The following is a 17,498-nucleotide window of genomic DNA, read 5'->3' on the forward strand; positions in this document are numbered from 1 at the left end:
ATATTAGGCTGCGTTAGCAGTGTGGCAATTTTGCCACACAGTGCCAGTGTGTAAGGGCCCTAAGTTTCAGTACTGTTATAGCGAATATCCTTTTTTAGTATTTTGGCATCACATTAGGGTTTTACGTTGTGGAGCAGTGTGAACTCGTGCCATTCATTATGATCAGGGGCGCCTCTAGCCATGTTGTCACTCCAGGCGAGAAAATCTGTAGCGCCCCCCCCCCACCCTATGGCGCCCTTCCATGAAAATAATCGTAATGCGGCAACGTTTCACCAGGAAATAATCATAATGCGCAGGGCCGAATTTAACATAAGGCACTGTAGGCACGTGCCTACAGGCTCCTGATGACGGGGGAGCGACTTACTCCCCTCCCCTAGCGCCTCTCTCATTCCCTATGCTGAGTCCTCTGAGAGTTTAGTCACATGGATCTCTGCATTCCACTGAAAAGACCACCCTTTAGTCAGGGCACCACTAACTACTTAATACTGAGGGTACCTCTGGCTACCTAATGCTAAGGGGCACCTGTAGCTACCTATGACAGGTAAGGGAGAAGTGGCAGCTGAGACAGCCAGCACACTTGTGGTGCAGTTTGGTGAGTATTTGTGGGTTCCTGGAGAGCGAAGTTTAGGGTGCCAGGACATCCGTGCCTATAGGCTCCTGCGATGTAAATCCGGGCCTGATAATGCGGCTGCGTTTCATCAGAAAATTCGCAATGCGGGCAGTGTTTCACCAGAAAATACACGTAATGTAAGGCTGCAGAAGTGAGCTTACGGGCTGTGGACCAGTGAACTGACTATTTGACGCCGCAAGCCTGATCACCACCTGGTGACACAACATCTGGCAGGGGGTGATCACGGTCCCTCCTTCACAGCACTCATGCCCACCTGGTCAGCCTGGCACCCTCTACAATGGGTCAGAAGGAGGCACAAAGGGGGACAGAAGGAGTCACAGGAGGACTAAAAGAGGCACATGGGGACAGAGGAAGGCGCAGGGGACAGAGGTGGCACATGGGGACTGAAGAGGCACATGGAGACCGAAGGAGGCACAAAGGGATACAGAAGGAGGCACAGGAGGACAGGAGGAGGCAGAGTGGGACTAAAGGAGGAACAGGGGGCAGAGGTAGCACAAGGGGACAAATAAAGGCAAAGGGGACATAAGGAGGCACAGAAGGAGGCACAAAGGGCACAGGAGGAGGAAAGAAGGATGCACAAGGCACAGAGGTGTCAGCTGCCTGCAACTTACGCCAAGTAGATTCAGCAGAAGCAAGTAATAGAACAGCCACAGGGCTGTGGCTTAATCTTGGGTGGGGCTTAATTTGGGGGTGGGGCTTAATTCTGCAACATGGCGCCCCCCAGGACCAATGGCACTCCAGGCAATGGCCTGTACTGCCTATGCCTAGAGGCGCCCCTGATTATGATGGATGGCATTGTATCTGCTCTCCAAAAAAAGAGAATGTAGTAGTGAATTGTGAGACAACTCACTATCAATGTAAGCACCCAAAAAGAGTTGAATTGCATACGACTACGCTTAATAGCTTTTTTTGTACGTATATTGAGATTTGTGTATTGAACTTTCAGGTCAATATCTTGCCAATCCCATGAATTTTTCTAATTGTATATCTGTGACCTGGAACAAGTTTGCGGGCCACTGGCAGCATACTTGTTATTATGGGTCACTGATTCATGAGAGTACATTTTGAATTAGAGAGCTGGAGAGGCTGCCATCTTGACTTCCTGCTAAATATTGGCCCCAGTACTGTCTCTCTACAGTTATTGGTTTCTGGGTTAATTTCTTATAAAAAGTATGCCGATCAGAAAACCTATATATGTAAAAGTGCTTCTGTTAAGTGATTCAGAAGAAAGTATTCTTGGCAGTGGGTGAGGCCGCAGTCTGGAAAGTAAGATTTTTTTAATGAGTTAAATATGGCTCATGCAACGCTTAAAGAGACTCCGTAACAAAAATTACATCCTGTTTTTTATCATCCTACAAGTTCAAAAAGCTATTGTAATGTGTTCTGGCTTACTGCAGCACTTTATACTATCACTGTCTCTGTAATAAATCAATGTATCTTTCCCCTGTCAGACTTGTCGGCCTGTGTCTGAAAGGCTGCCAAGTTCTTCAGTGTTGTGGTTCTGCTATGAACTCCCCCTTCCAGGCCCCTCTATGCACACTGCCTGCGTATTATTTAGGATTAGAGCAGCTTCTCTCTTCTCTCTTATCTTTTACAAGCTGGATAAATCGTCCTCTGAGCTGGCTGGGCTTTCACATACTGAAGAATTACAGACAAAGGCAAAGCTGTTTGCAGGAAGAAACAAGCAGCCTGAAACTTCAGTGCATGAGAACAGGGGGAAAGAAACACACAAATGATCTCTTGAGATTCAAAAGGAAGGGTGTATACAGCCTGCTTGTGTATGGATGTATTTTCTATGTGTGGACATACTGTACATCAACCTACTTCCTGTATTGGTGGCCATTTTGTTTGTTTATAAACAAACTTTTTAAAACTGTTTTTAACCACTTTTAATGCGGCGAGGAGTGGCGAAATTGTGTCAGAGGGTAATAGGAGAAGTCCCCTAACGCACTGGTATGTTTACTTTTGTGCGATTTTAACAATACAGATTCTCTTTAAAGAGACACTGAAGCGAAAAAAAAATGATGATATTATGATTTGTATGTGTAGTACAGCTAAGAAATAAAACATCTAGATCAGATACATCAGTCTAATTGTTTCCAGTACAGGAAGAGTTGAGAAACTCCAGTTGTTATCTCTATGCAAACAAGCCATTAAGCTCTCCGACTAACTTAGTCGTGGAGAGGGCTGTTATCTGACTTTTATTATCTCAACTGTAAGTGAATTGTTTACTTTTTCTCTGCTAGAGGAGAGGTCATTACTTCACAGACTGCTCTGAAAGTATCATTTTGAATGCTGAGTGTTGTGTAATCTGCACATATTATAGAATAATGCAATGTTAGAAAAAACACTATATACCTGAAAATAAAAGTATGAGAATATTTTCTTTGCTGCTAATCTTCTAGAAATTATTCATAGTACACAACCAATTCATTATATCATATTTTTTTATTGCTTCAGTGTCTCTTTAAGAAGGAAAAGCTACAACATAAAGACCATCTTTCTCACATGCCTGGTTCACGCTAAAGCTACATACACATGCTGGATTGAACTCGGCCATGGCGGACAATGAAACCACCCCGGGCAAGAATTGTGAATCAATCCCCAGTGTGTACAATGGCCACACAACGTCTGCTAAAGATCTGGCATGTCGGATCTTTAGTGATCCCTATCGCCTATCCCAATCGCATTATTCTTCCCCCTCCCCCAAGAATCCGCTGTGTCTAGCGCTGATCATTCTCCCTCTACCCCCTCCATAGCAACAGACACGTTGCTAGCCTGGAGGCTGATGATGTGTCTGTACACAGTCAGCTCTACTCTGCCTCAGAAGGGTTTGTGTACCGATCCCTGCCAGGCGACAAGCTCCCTGTGTGTACAGGGTTTAAGACGATGTTCTGTAACAAAATATCTGTCATTTTTATTTTTATTCTGGGAACACACAATGCAATTTCCGGTCCGCATGCTGGGTTATGTGATGGGAAGTTGTATTGTGTGTACATGTTCAAACCAATAGACAAAGGGATCTATTTTCCAATATAACTTCACAAAATTGATCCCTTTATGGATCAGAAATAGATTGGACAATTTTGAAATAATCCTGTCCTGTCGTTCGGAACAGAAGTTGCATCATGTATTCCCAGCATTACTTTGCTAAATCTATGAACAGATATATCAGTATCTTATTTACTATTTAAAGTTATACTGAGAGGTACCATATTGTTGGGAATATAAGGTGCACTTTTTGTCCCAAAAAATGGTGAGAAAAAGACCCTGCATTTTATATTCCAAAAATGGAGTCCCCGATTTACAAATGCCTACCGATATGAACTGCCGACCTGCTGTGCTGTCGGGACTCCCTGCATTGTCCCCCTCTCTGCCCTCCTGTGTCCCCTCTGCTCAGCATGTATAGTCAAGTGCAGCGGCAGCCTTCTCCTCTCCAGCACTGTTCCTCTAGTGCTGGTTTCTGCTGATGAGGCGATCAGCAGAACCTGGCACTAGCGGAACAATGCAGTAGAGGAAATGTCTCTGTTCACTGCGGTAGCCATGGATTAAGTGAGACTGAGTGAGACTGAGAGCTGCTGCATTTAACTATATACACAGAGCGGAGGGGAAAAAGAAGGGCAGAGAGGGGGACGAACTGGGGACAGAGGAAGACACAAGAGGGCAGAGAGGGGTACAAAGGGGGACACAGAAGGGCAGAGAGGGGGACGAAAGAGTACAGAGAAAGACACAGGAGGGCAGACAAGGGCACATAGGAGGACACAAGTGGGACAGAGGACACATGGGGGACAGAAGGCAACACAGGAGGACACATGGGCGACACAGGAGTTACAAGGGGGACACAATAATTGGTGGGAGAACATTTATTATTATTATTATTATTATTATTTTTTATTTATATAGCGCCAACATATTCCGCAGCGCTTTACAAAGCACAATAAGACGACAAGGGGAACATAGATACAACTAACAAATGTACAGCAGAGTTCCAAGCATCACAAATATTGTTACAAGAACAGTAAACATTAGGAGGATGACCCTGCCCTTGCGAGCTTACAATCTAATGGGTAGTGGGGGACACAATAGGTAAGGGGGTGGAGGATGGATGAGGCAGTGATTCTTTGCCTCTCATTACATTGTGACAGACAAGTAAATAAGGGCTAAGTAAATTGCTCCTGGACCATGGACGCACCAGGTTTAGTATAATTTTTTTCCCTGGATTTTTGCCCCAAACCTAGGTGCATCTTATAGTCTGGAGCGTCTTATATTCCGAAAAATATGGTAATTACTGTTATCTTAACTTGTTGCCAACCGGCTAAACGGCAGCCCCAAGACCGCCTAACGCCAATTGGCGTCAGGTCCTGGGGCTCTGTTTAGCAGGAGATCGCGAGCAGGCTGCGCACTCATCTCCTGCTCGGGGGGCGGAGCTCCGCCCCCTCCTCAGTCTCCGAGCGGGCTGCGGGCACACATAGTACAGCGCTGCAATCAGCATCAGCGCTGTACTGGGGACAGCCGTGTGATACGGCTGTCCCCCTGGGGGACAAGAGAGCGATCAGCTCTCATAGGCTGAAGCCTATGACAGCCGATCGTGTGATTGGCTGGCTGCAGGAAGGGAGGGGAACATGAGGAAAAAAAACAGGTACATTTTGTTTAAAACAAACAAACTGCAGAGAGTCCCTGTGGAATAGGCCTAGTCAGGTCTATGTTGCCGGTGCACAAACAATTTACTACATTTAGTTTAAAAAACTGACAAATAAATATTTATTTAAAAAAACAAACACCTGGGGGGGCGATAAGACCCCACCAACAGAGAGCTCTGTTGGGGGGGTAGGGGGGGAATCACTCGTGTGCTGTGTTGTGCGGCCCTGCAGCTTGGCCTTAAAGCTGCAGTGGCCATTTTAGTTAAAATTGGCCTGGTCTTTAGGGGGGTTTACCACTGTGGTCCTCAAGTGGTTAAAGGGAAGGTTCAGGGAGGGTGGGGAAAAAATAAAAATCAATTTCCACTTACCTGGGGCTTCCTCCAGCCCGTGGCAGGCAGGAGGTGCCCTCGCCGCCGCTCCGCAGGCTCCCGGTGGTCTCCGGTGGCCGACCCGACCTGGCCAGGCCGGCTGCCAGGTCGGGCTCTTCTGCGCTCCAAGTCCTTGTACTTCTGCGTCCCACGCCGGCATTCTGACGTCATCGGACGTCCGCCGGGCTGTACTGCGCATGCGCAGAACTACTGCGCATGCGCAGTACAGCCCGGCGGACGTCCGATGACGTCAGAGCGCCGGCGTGGGATGCAGAAGTACAAGGACTTGAAGCGCAGAAGAGCCTGACCTGGCAGCCGGCCTGGCCAGGTCGGGTCGGCCACCGGAGACCACCGGGAGCCTGCGGAGCGGCGGCGAGGGCACCTCCTGCCTGCCACGGGCTGGAGGAAGCCCCAGGTAAGTGGAAATTGATTTTTATTTTTTCCCCACCCTCCCTGAACCTTCCCTTTAAGGAGATATGTACAATCCATTCTGCATTAAATCAACTCATCTGTCCAACACACTAACAATGCAATCATTCATGTGCTACTACACACCACACTTACCGAGTCCTTACCATTTTCTGTTCTTGACCCATTCTTTTACGATAAATGAAGTAAGCTTTCTCTGTAGTTAGGGATTTAGAAGTAGATACGTCAGCCTTATTGTTCAAAGATCGTCAGCATAGTTATCCATTATGAGCTCAGGCGCTTCTGTCCAAGGATAACTAAAATCAAGAAGCTTGCTCTTACAACAATAAGAATTTATATACTTTACAGAATGTACTAAGGCTGGGTGTGACTATGCAATCTTACAAAAATTAACTCTTATGACGCTTTTTAATTTTTAACTAACAGCTGCAATTACATGAAACAAGAACTTTTATCTAACCTTGTGTATGAAAGGGGAATCTAAAACATATAGAAAGTCTACTTCTAATGAAGCCCACACTTAAGGTGGCCATATACTGGTCGATTTGCCATCAGATTGACCAACAGATAGATCCCTCTCTGATCGAATGGCTTCCTTTACTGCCGCTGCCTTTACTGCCGCCGCCCCCAAACGCCCCCCCCCCCTGCATACATTACTTGATCCGGCCGGTGCGAGTCCCCCGGTCTCCGCAGTCTTCTTCTCCGCGCTCGGCTCTAGGGCTCCAGCTTCACTTCACGTCTGGGAAAGTTTAAACAGTAGAGGGCGCTCTACTGTTTAACTTCCTGTCGGGACAGGAAGAAGTGAAGCCAGCCGGAACCCAGCGGAGAAGGATCAGTGGTGACAGGGGGGACACGCGCCGGCAGAGCAGGTAATGTATTGCCGCAAGCGTCGGTCGGACATTCCAATGCTGCTATCGACGCACTCCTGACCCGCCGGCGATCGAGCGAAATCTTCCACACGGACGGATCAACGGGAACGATTGATTTCGGACGGAAATTGATCATTCGGTCAGTGTTTGCGCAACGATTTCACAGCAAATTCGATCACAGTGATCGAATCTGCTGTATATCGACGGGAAAATCATTAGGTGTATGGGCCCCTTTAAAGGAATTATCAGTCTTTTTAAGAAGCCCTCCGATCTACTTATCCATGGCTTCCTCCAGCTCCTTCCCGGCGACATGACCCACGCCGTAGCTCCACTCGCAGCCCGCGGCCCGGTGTCCCCACCGGTACTCACCTGTGCAAGCGCCACTGTCAATCACGGCCACATTGTCACGGTCAATCACGGCCACCAGTGGAGCTGCATTGTGGGACATGTCGCCGGGAAGGAGCTGGGTAAGCCACGGGTAAGTAGATTGGAGGGGGGGGGGGGTCTTAAAAAGGCTGATAATTCCTTTAAGTTCAATATAGGGATCTTTAGTTATGTTTACCGTATAAACAGTGTAAGCTGCCCCACTCACTTAACAATAGGGGATTCAGAGGGTATGATCACACTGGGCAGGGCAGTTTCTAGGCTAAATTGCACCCAGAGCGATGGTGTAAAAATTGTGCCTCACCCTCCCCCCCCCCCCACCCCCATGGTCTCACGAACCCTTACTCCTCCATGGGCGCTGCATACTGCAGTACTGCTACAGGACATAAGGTGTCATCACGCGGTGGTGATGTGATGAAGACTTGAAGTCAGATGCAGGCAGCTCAGGAGGAGTCAAGGAAGGTGATTGCGCTGGTAATCTTCTTTCTACTTCCATTTGGCTGCACTGCGCCTCACCAGCTCCCGAGCGGTGATGTCTTTCTGCCTGCGCCCCCTCTTCTTCTACTTGTTGGTCCGCGCCCAGGGGTGTCACACAGCATGAAATTGATCAGGATATATGCGGTATATGGGCAACTGACAGATCTCTCTCTAATCAGAGTAGATCACACAGAGAGAGAGGTTTGTCTCCTGGTGGAATCTGCCCATCATGGCTAGATGTATGGCTACCTTTAGTGACAGGAAAAAATACAATTATAGCAGAGGCGGACATAGGCCCGTGCAGGCCGTGCAGCCGCACAGGGGCCCCATGTCCTCTAGGGCCCATGTCATTGGACCAGCTACAGCCTGATTATTCTCTAGGCTTTTCTCCACATATTTCTCTCTGAACCTCAAGAGAAACAGTGTTAATAACTGGTGCCCCAGTCATATACAAGTTTCAAATGTGTGCTACATTAACACAGTGCCTACAGAATGTGACCTAGTCTCATGTACTTTTATCTTATCGGCATTGTTTGGATCCAACCATGATCTGTCATGACCACGCCCACTCACAGAGAGCTCTGTTGGTGGGGAGAAAAGGGGAGGGGGAAATCACTTGTGTGCTGAGTTGTATGGCCCTGCAGCGAGGCCTTAAAGCTGCAGTGGCCATTTTTGAGAAAAATATAAGGGGGGAGGGGGGGTTAAAGCCTGTGGTCCTGAAGTGGTTAAAAGCACAATGAAAACAACCAAAAAACGTTGTTTATGCTTTATGTACAAATCCATAGCTGCTCAAACGTAAACCATTTATCCACATTTCACTCATTTCACTGTGTATAACACATGACTCGACTTACAAACAAATTCATCTTAAAGGACATGTGACATGATGAGATAGACATGGGTATGTACAGTGCCTAGCACACAAATAACTAGGCTGTGTTCCTTTATTTTTCTTTCTCTGCCTGAAAGAGTTAAATTTCAGGTATGCAAGTGGCTTACTGAGTCCTGACTCGGAAGTGACTACAGTGTGACCCTCACTGATAAGAAATTCCAATTATAAAACACTTTCCTAGCAAAAAAAATGGCTTCTGAGAGCAGGAAAGAGATAAAAAGACTCATTAGTTCATAGATTTTAGCTCTGGCATACTACAATGAATGTGTCATTGAGCAAAAACAATAAAACAGTTAAAACTTAAAAAGTAGATTTAAACATAAAACAAAACTGGAATCTCTTAAGAAGTCATTTTTAGGAGAAGGAAGATAGATACAATTGTTTATTTCATTAGTTTATTTTCGCCTCGGGTGTCCTTTAAAGTAAACCTGAAATGAGGAATAAAGTTTTATACATACCTGGTGCTTCCTCTGGCCCCCTTCAGGCTGATCGGTCCCTCGCCATCCTCCTCTGTCGCCTGGATCCTCCGGTAGGTGAATTGGTAATCTTACAATTCAGGGCGTACTGCACATGTGTGGCCCGGTCAGAGCCGGGACAAGGTCCTCCAGCACCCAAGGCTGAGACACCAAAGTGCGCCCCTCCATCCCTGCCACCCCAGCTGTCACACACTAATTGCTATTAGACTAAGAGGCGCCACAGGGCCCACAACCTCCCCAACACCTTAATCTCTAGTTATCTGGCTTGCAGTCACTGCCATGTATCCCCTTTTCTTATTTCTTTCTGCTTCAAACACAATTAGGAATGACAGCTGAATGAATTCTGCGCCCCCTCCTACACTGCGCCCTGAGGCTGGAGCCTCTCCAGCCTATGCCTCGGCCCGGCCCTGGGCCCGGTCGCATGCACCTGATCGTGCTCCCGTCACTAGGAGAGTTCTGTGCCTGCGCAATAGTACGGTGCAGGCGCAGAATGCTCCCGGCCGCCGGAGTGTGACAGGGGAGCGTGCGCGACTGGACTGCTCCTGCACTGACTGGCTCTGACTTACAGGATTACCAGGCCACCTAGTGGACGATCCAGGCAATGGAAGAGGATGGCGAGTGACCAATTAGCTTGAAGGGGGCTGGAGCAAGCATCAGGTATGTATACAACTTTCTTTATTCTCATCTCAGGCACTCTTTGAAAACAATCTCTCAGAACACAACCTGTCTGTAAGTAGGGGCAGGGGCGTAGGAATAGGCCCTGCAGCCCCTGCGCCCGCGGGGGGGCCCGGCCCCCCCCTGGGGCCCGCTTGGGGCCGTTTTGTGGGTGCTGGAGGGGTGGCAGCATGAGGGGAAAGCCTTGCCCACAGTCGGCGGGGAGAGGGGTAGTTCCCCCCTCTCCCTCACCTCGGGGCTCTCCCCTCTGTGCTCCCCTCCAGCTCGTAAGTGTCTGTGGGGCTGTGGTGGGCAGCGAGCGGCGGGCAGATACATACCTGCTTCCGTGCGTTCCATCGGAGACTTCTCCCTCTAGCGGCTGACGTCACTGAAGTGACGTCAGCCGCTAGAGGGAGAAGTCTCCGATAGAACGCACGGAAGCAGGTATGTATCTGCCCGCCGCTCGCTGCCCACCACAGCCCCACAGACACTTACGAGCTGGAGGGGAGCACAGAGGGGAGAGCCCCGAGGTGAGGGAGAGGGGGGAACTACCCCTCTCCCCGCCGACTGTGGGCAAGGCTTTCCCCTCATGCTGCCACCCCTCCAGCACCCACAAAACTCCGAGCGGGCCCCAGGGGGGGGGGGGGGGGGGCATATTACGATTTTCAGGTGTCTGCTGCCCACATTGTGATTTTCAGGTGTCTGCTGCCCACATTACGATTTTCTGGTGTCTGCTGCCCACATTGCGATTTTCTGGTCACTGCTGCCCACATTGTGATTTTCAGGTGTCTGCTGCCCACATTATGATTTTCTGTCTGCTGCCCACATTACGATTTTCTGGTCACTGCTGCCCACATTGCGATTTTCTGGTGTCTGCTGCCCACATTACGATTTTCTGGTCACTGCTGCCCACATTGCGATTTTCTGGTCACTGCTGCCCACATTGCGATTTTCTGGTGTCTGCTGCCCACATCATGATTTTCTGGTGTCTGCTGCCCACATTACGATTTTCTGGTCACTGCTGCCCACATTGCGATTTTCTGGTCACTGCTGCCCACATTGCGATTTTCTGGTGTCTGCTGCCCACATCATGATTTTCTGGTGTCTGCTGCCCACATTACGATTTTCAGGTGTCTGCTGCCCACATTACGATTTTCAGGTGTCTGCTGCCCTCATTACGATTTTCAGGTGTCTGCTGCCCTCATTACGATTTTCAGGTGTCTGCTGCCCACATTACGATTTTCAGGTGTCTGCTGCCCACATTGCGATTTTCAGGTGTCTGCTGCCCACATTGCGATTTTCAGGTGTCTGCTGCCCACATTGCGATTTTCTGGTGTCTGCTGCCCACATTACGATTTTCTGGTGTATGCTGCCCACATTAGGATTTTCTGGTGACTGCTGCCCACATTGCGATTTTCTGGTGACTGCTGCCCACATTGCGATTTTCTGGTGACTGCTGCCCACATTGCGATTTTCTGGTGACTGCTGCCCACATTAGGATTTTCAGGTGTCTGCTGCCCACATTACGACATTCTGGTGACTGACTGCTGCCCACATTAGGATTTTCTGGTGACTGCTGCCCACATTACGATATTCTGGTGACTGCTGCCCACATTAGGATTTTCTGGTGACTGATGCCCACATTGCAATTTTCTGGTGACTGCTGCCCACATGGCGATTTTCTGGTGACTGCTGCCCACATTGCGATTTTCTGGCCCACATTACGATTTTCTGGTGAACACTGCCCACGTTACGATTGTCTGGTGAATGCTGTCCACGTTACGATTTTCTGGTGAACGCTGCCCACATTACGTTTTTCTGGCCCACATTACGATTTTCTGTTGAACACTGCCCAAGTTACGATTGTCTGGTGAATGCTGTCCATGTTACAATTTTCTGGTGAACTCTGCCCACATTACGATTTTCTGTCCCACATTACGATATTCTGGTGAACGCTGCCCACATTACGATTGTCTGGTAAATGCTGCCCACGTTACAATTTTCTGGTGACTGCTGCTCACGTTACTATTTTCTGGTGACTGGTGCCCACATTACGATTTTCTGGTGAACTCTGCCCACATTATGATTTTCTAAAGGCCCACATTACGATTTTCTGGTGAACTCTGCCCACATTACGATTTTCTGGCCCACATTACGATTGTCTGGTAAAATGCTGCCCACTTTACAATTAATTTACAGTGAAACGCTGCCCCATTACGATTATTTGGCACCTATGGGGGGGGCCCCATCCAAATATTCGCAGGGGGGCCCAGTGATTTCTAGTTACGCCCCTGAGTAGGGGACCACCTGTACTATATCTGACACAATGATCTGGGTCTATTACATCTGCATAATCCTTCTATAACTCACATTTCCACAAAATATGTATAATTCATATGAAGTAAATGTATGCATTTTGCACCACTACAGACTTTGGGTTTACATACTACAGGACCAGTAGCACTGGCAGAATTCACACTCACTTTAGGTGGAACTGTTACGGCTCGTTTCCATGAAGCAGTGCAGGAGCCGTGCATCAGCGTGGCTCTGCGCTGCACGTGATGCCCCCAGAGGCGGTGCTTGTGATCCCAGTGGGCGCAATTGCCCCAAAATGCATGTAACCATGCACAACTATTCAGTGGTGAATCGCAGTGCATGTATGGAAACACCAGAGAGTACAGTCTATCTGACAGTGCAATGGCGTTTCCATAAGCGTGGCTAAAAGCGCACTATATGGAAATGAGCCCTAAGGGTGGCCACACACCAATCAATTTATTAAAAAAAATTTAATTCAAGAATTGCAATCAGTTTTTCTGATTGATTGTAACATTTCAAAAATCTGCCCAATATATCACACACCTATGTTACATTTTTCCTCAATTATGATAAAAATGATTGAAAACTCAGAAATAATTGCTTGGGTTTGTACATCAATTCTGTGTGAGATATATCATGATTTGCAATGCACAAACCATGCCCATTTTTCAGGGCGACTTCCCCCCTCCCTGGAAAATTTTCAGCGGACGCCCATGCATGTGTACACTGACGGACAGGAAATACGCTGCTTGAAAATCGGCATTTGCACATTGTACTACTACTACGCGAAAATTTCAAAACGTTCATGTTGCAATTGACTTGCATTGCTTCCAATGCCGGTGGGTGGCAATGCACTGCAGCCTCTGCGTCCACCGGACAACTACCGGTTAATCGCATTGCAGGAACTGTAACATATTCCATTGACTTTAATGGCCTTCGTGGCGAGATGCGGTATAAAAAGGTGACGTAACACGGTAAGTGTAAAAGGGGCCTGAATTACAAAATGAAAATGTTGCATGATGTTTGTACATATTAAATAACCTTGATCTATGCTGTTTATGATCCAACAGAAAGTTTGTGCTTAATCATATACTGTATGTGTAGACTAGAGAGCGTAGCTTTCTGAAATGTTTTTGTTTTTTAGACCATCAGCAGCATCTAGTGGTCTAGTACAGTCATTACACATCAAATCAGATGTGGATATCCATATTTTGATCAAAGTCGTTTAAATTGTTTTGTGGGGAGTTTGGGGATAGTTTAATAAAATGGTCTGTAACCACTTCACATCTAGACCATGTTTCCCTCTGATGGACCAGAGCAGTTTTGACATTTTAACTATTTTCCTATTTAATCATCAATAACTTTATCCTTACTTATGACACCTAAATGATATATGTACTGTGAGAGAAAGAAGAATTGTATCCCCAGATTTTGCTCATTTGCCCTTTGACCAAGAAATGACCAGTCAGTCTACAATTGTAATGGTATGTTTATTGTAGCTGTGAGAGACAGAATAACAACAAAAGAACCCTCAAAGACCCAGTGTCACAAAATCAAAGCTTGTTGTGCATTGTAATTGGTAAAATAAGTATTTGATCCCCTATTAACTAGCAAGATTTCAGGCTCCCAGGTGTATTTACTGTATGCAGGTAACAAGCAGAAATTAGTCCCACCCTCTTTGAGGGCTGAGACACACTATGGCCTTGATTCACAAAAGGGTGCTAACTTAGTTGACATGCCTAAAAGCCCCTTAGCACGTCTAAAGCCCTTTAGGACGAGCAAAGTTTTGTGTGCCAAGTTAGTGTGTGCAAAGTTTCATGATGCGCGTGAAACGTCGCGCCGGGTGCGGTTAAAATGTCGCACCAGGACGTTTCGGGCGCACCCGGTGCGACGTTTTAGGCGCACCTGGTATGACGTTTCATGCACACCGTGCAGCGCTAAACTTTGCGCGCGATCAATAAAAGCTTTGGGCGTGCTAACTGAGTTACCACCCTTTTGTTAATCGAGCCCTATGAGTGCTTTCTAAGCGCTTTTCTGGCCATCAGAGCTTTCTGAGCGCTTTTCAAAAAACCGCTCCAATTCTCTTGCCTTAAAATTGCGGTGAAATCGTGAAAACGCATTCAGCGATTTTACCGTGCTCATAGTGTGTCTCAGCCCTAAGGACCCACTCACTTTTCAGATCGCAAAATGCGTATTTTGCACTGTACTTTTTTGCCATTTGTGAGTGATCGCGATTTGTGTTTGTTTTGCTTAGAAAAACGCAAAAAGTGATGCAAGCATTTGTGTTTACCATGAATCACAGCAGTGAAATCACTGCCATATACTTTTAATTGCACCAACGCTTCAAAAAGCGCTAGCAGTCGCCAGCGATTTGGCGATTATCGGTAAAAGGCCGTTAATCGCCCAAGTGTGAATGGGCCTGGGAGAGCTTATGATCCCAATATGTTACACAGTTATAGGACTTGTATAAAAGACACCTGTCCTCAGAAATAATCAATCAATCAATAGTGAATCATCCCCAGTGTATGTGCAGAAGGATCACACGCTTGCCACATAGTGCATCATCTGATCAGCTGGCCAAGGATCACATCAGTTTATTGGTCAACACAGCGGCAGAAAACTGCCTGATGACACATCTAAGTGTAGCTGCCGCCATGCTTGGATTTGCATGCAGGGGATAAACTCCACCCCACTGCCTCTGCCGATCGTCTGCTATCACCTGGCAGGTCCACCGAGTGTCATTTGCGCATCTGAAAGAGGTCTTAGTGGTAAAGCAAGTCACTAAGCAGTAGGAAAGCGGTCATTAAACCTAGCCACTTGCAGAGAGACTTCCTCCACAAAGTGTTATTGGATTAGGCATTGATTATCAATAATGATTGTCATTTTTAACTTTAAAAAATGTGTTATCTTTCAAAATCAGCAGCAGACGTTTTAAATCCTTTTTCTAGCCAGCTGCCTGGCTCGCCTACTTAAAGAGGAAATGTAGTGAAAATAACAATGAATGAAATTGCTTATTTTTTACAATATTAATTTATAGATTATTCAGTCAGTGTTTTCCCATTGTAAAATCTTTCCTCTCCCTGATTTACATTCCCGAAATGTATCACTGGTGGTGACATCGTTAGTTCTGCCAGAAATCTATGCACAGTCAGAGATAGATATGGTTTGCTTGGCAGTTGAAAACAGACGTTATTTCCCACAGTGCAACGAGGTTCACAGACAGCAAACTGTCAGGGCCATGGTCATGGCATCACACTGTGGGAGGGGTTTCACCACAATATCAGCTGCACAGAAACCCCTGATGATTTATTCAAGAAAAGTTAAAGATTTTTTGTGGGAAAGGGGGTATCTGCTACTGATTGGAATGAAGTTCAATAAGCCCTTCTTTAAATAACTCTGGAGAAAATGTGGGAAACAGAATATTTGAATTACAGCTCCATGGACACAAGGGTTATCTTCAAACTCAAAAGAATGACTGAGAGAAACAGCTTAACACAATAGAATGTGTAAAAAACAACCAGTTATCTTGCTCCAGGATGAAACAGAGAGTTCAATGGCAGAAATGCAGTTTTCAGCAAACGTTCAAAGTATATTAGAAGTAAGTGGAAGCAGTATTCAAACGTTAAGTGCAGTAGGTGGATCATTTTACTTAACCTATTTTAGTTCCTGGATGTAGAAACTACATCCAGGAACCATGCGCGCTCCAGCGGCCGATCGCGCGCGTGCACGCGCGCTCCTGGCCCGCGGTTCGTTAGCCAGGCAATCAGTGAATCGGGCTATGGTGCCCGATCACTGATTCCTCTCCCCCGCTGAAAAAGCGACAGCTTCTCTCGGAAGCTTAGCTTTTTCTGGCTGTTGCCTCCCCCATGCGTCTCTCTAAGCGTATGTTACGCTTAGAGTGACGTCATGTAAACAAACTCATGGCCGCCAACTTGTGGCCAAAAAGTAAAACTACAACTAAAAGTAAAAAAAATAAAACTCAAGACACATTTACATTATAAAACTATTGTTTACATCCCACCCTCCCAAAAATACCCAAATAAAATGTTTAATATAAAAAACACAAAAACATTACAATAAAAAAAAAACATGTAAATATTTACCTAAGGGTCTAAACTTTTAAATATCAATGTAAAGATGAAATATTTCTATATTTTTTTTTATTTTAAACTTGTAAATAGTGAAAGATGCAAAACGGAAAAAATGCACCTTTATTTCCAAATAAAATATTGTCGCCATACATTGTGATAGGGACATAATTTTAATGGTGTAATAACCGGGACATATGGGCAAATACAATACGTGAGTTTTAATTATGGAGGCATGTATTATTTTAAAACTATAATGGCTGAAAACTGAGAAATAATGCATTTTTTCAGTTTTTTTCTTATTCTTCCTGTTAAAATGCATTTACAGTAAAGTGGCTCTTAGCAAAATGTACCCCCCAAAGAAAGCCTTAATTGGTGGCAGAAAAAAACAAGATATAGATCAGTTTATTGTGATAAAGTTATAGGCTAATCAATGGGAGGTGAACATTGCTCAAGTGAAAACGACGGAACGCGAATGGGTTAATGTTCCTGGAGTGCTCCTTTAATTAGTGCTGTACTAAATAAGTGTGAGGCTAACAGCTCTCAAAATTTGGAGTTGAATAACCATGCCCTAGATAATGTTATGAGGACCTTGGAAATATCCCCCCACCCATACATACAGTAGTCATTAAACATCAAATATTAAATGCTTATAAATAGGACTTCTGCCCTATATATAGTACCTTGTTGTGCCCTCCAGCATGTGTACTGGTGTACCCGGCGTGGCAGAGGACAGATGGCGTGGCGCTGCGTGCTTCCGTTTAGAAACTTCGACAGGGAAATTCAGTCTAATGTTACCGCCAGAAGGAATCTTGTGCAGGAGGAAACAGGATTACTGTGCGCTTCACTGGGTAATACAGATTTGCATGTAACAAAACACTGTTAATCTCCACAAGCTCCTCTGTGCCAAACAAACACTCTTAAGCTAGCACTGCTAGAGAATTCATTTGACAAATATATCAACTGTATTTTTCCAGCTTGCTAGTGACATGCCACAAAGTGAGATCATTGTTTTACTGGCTACGCTCTATTGCATACAAAAAAGTTTAGGATGGCAAAATGGCTGGAGGTGACATCAGCAGTCCCAAAGGCAAAACACCTCTAAAAATATTAAAAGGGATTTCTACTTTATAGATGTTTTTTTCTCTCACCAGCTGCACCTTTTGGCAATTAAAAGATCAGGTTTCCATACCTTGTAGAAGGGTCCATCATATTATATTCTCAGTGTAACTGAACCTTTGATGAGGTGACTGATCTCCCAGACATGTTGGCTG

General features: G+C 46.1%; 1 protein-coding gene across 1 annotated transcript in view; it reads right to left on the reverse strand.

The window, feature by feature from the left end:
• Window positions 1-16,994, reverse strand: part of SLC2A11 (solute carrier family 2 member 11) — an 89,345-nt gene extending 72,351 nt beyond the window's left edge. The window contains exons 1-2 of the mRNA XM_068242645.1: window positions 16,908-16,994; window positions 6,215-6,364 (exon numbers count right to left, since the gene is read on the reverse strand). Coding sequence (XP_068098746.1) covers window positions 6,215-6,235 — 21 coding nt within the window. The 5' untranslated portion in view covers window positions 6,236-6,364; window positions 16,908-16,994. The remainder of the gene's footprint in view (window positions 1-6,214; window positions 6,365-16,907) is intronic.
• Window positions 16,995-17,498: the final 504 nt, after the last annotated feature.

The sequence above is a fragment of the Hyperolius riggenbachi genome, chromosome 1 (assembly GCF_040937935.1).
Source record: "Hyperolius riggenbachi isolate aHypRig1 chromosome 1, aHypRig1.pri, whole genome shotgun sequence".
In the NCBI taxonomy this organism is placed as follows: domain Eukaryota; kingdom Metazoa; phylum Chordata; class Amphibia; order Anura; family Hyperoliidae; genus Hyperolius; species Hyperolius riggenbachi.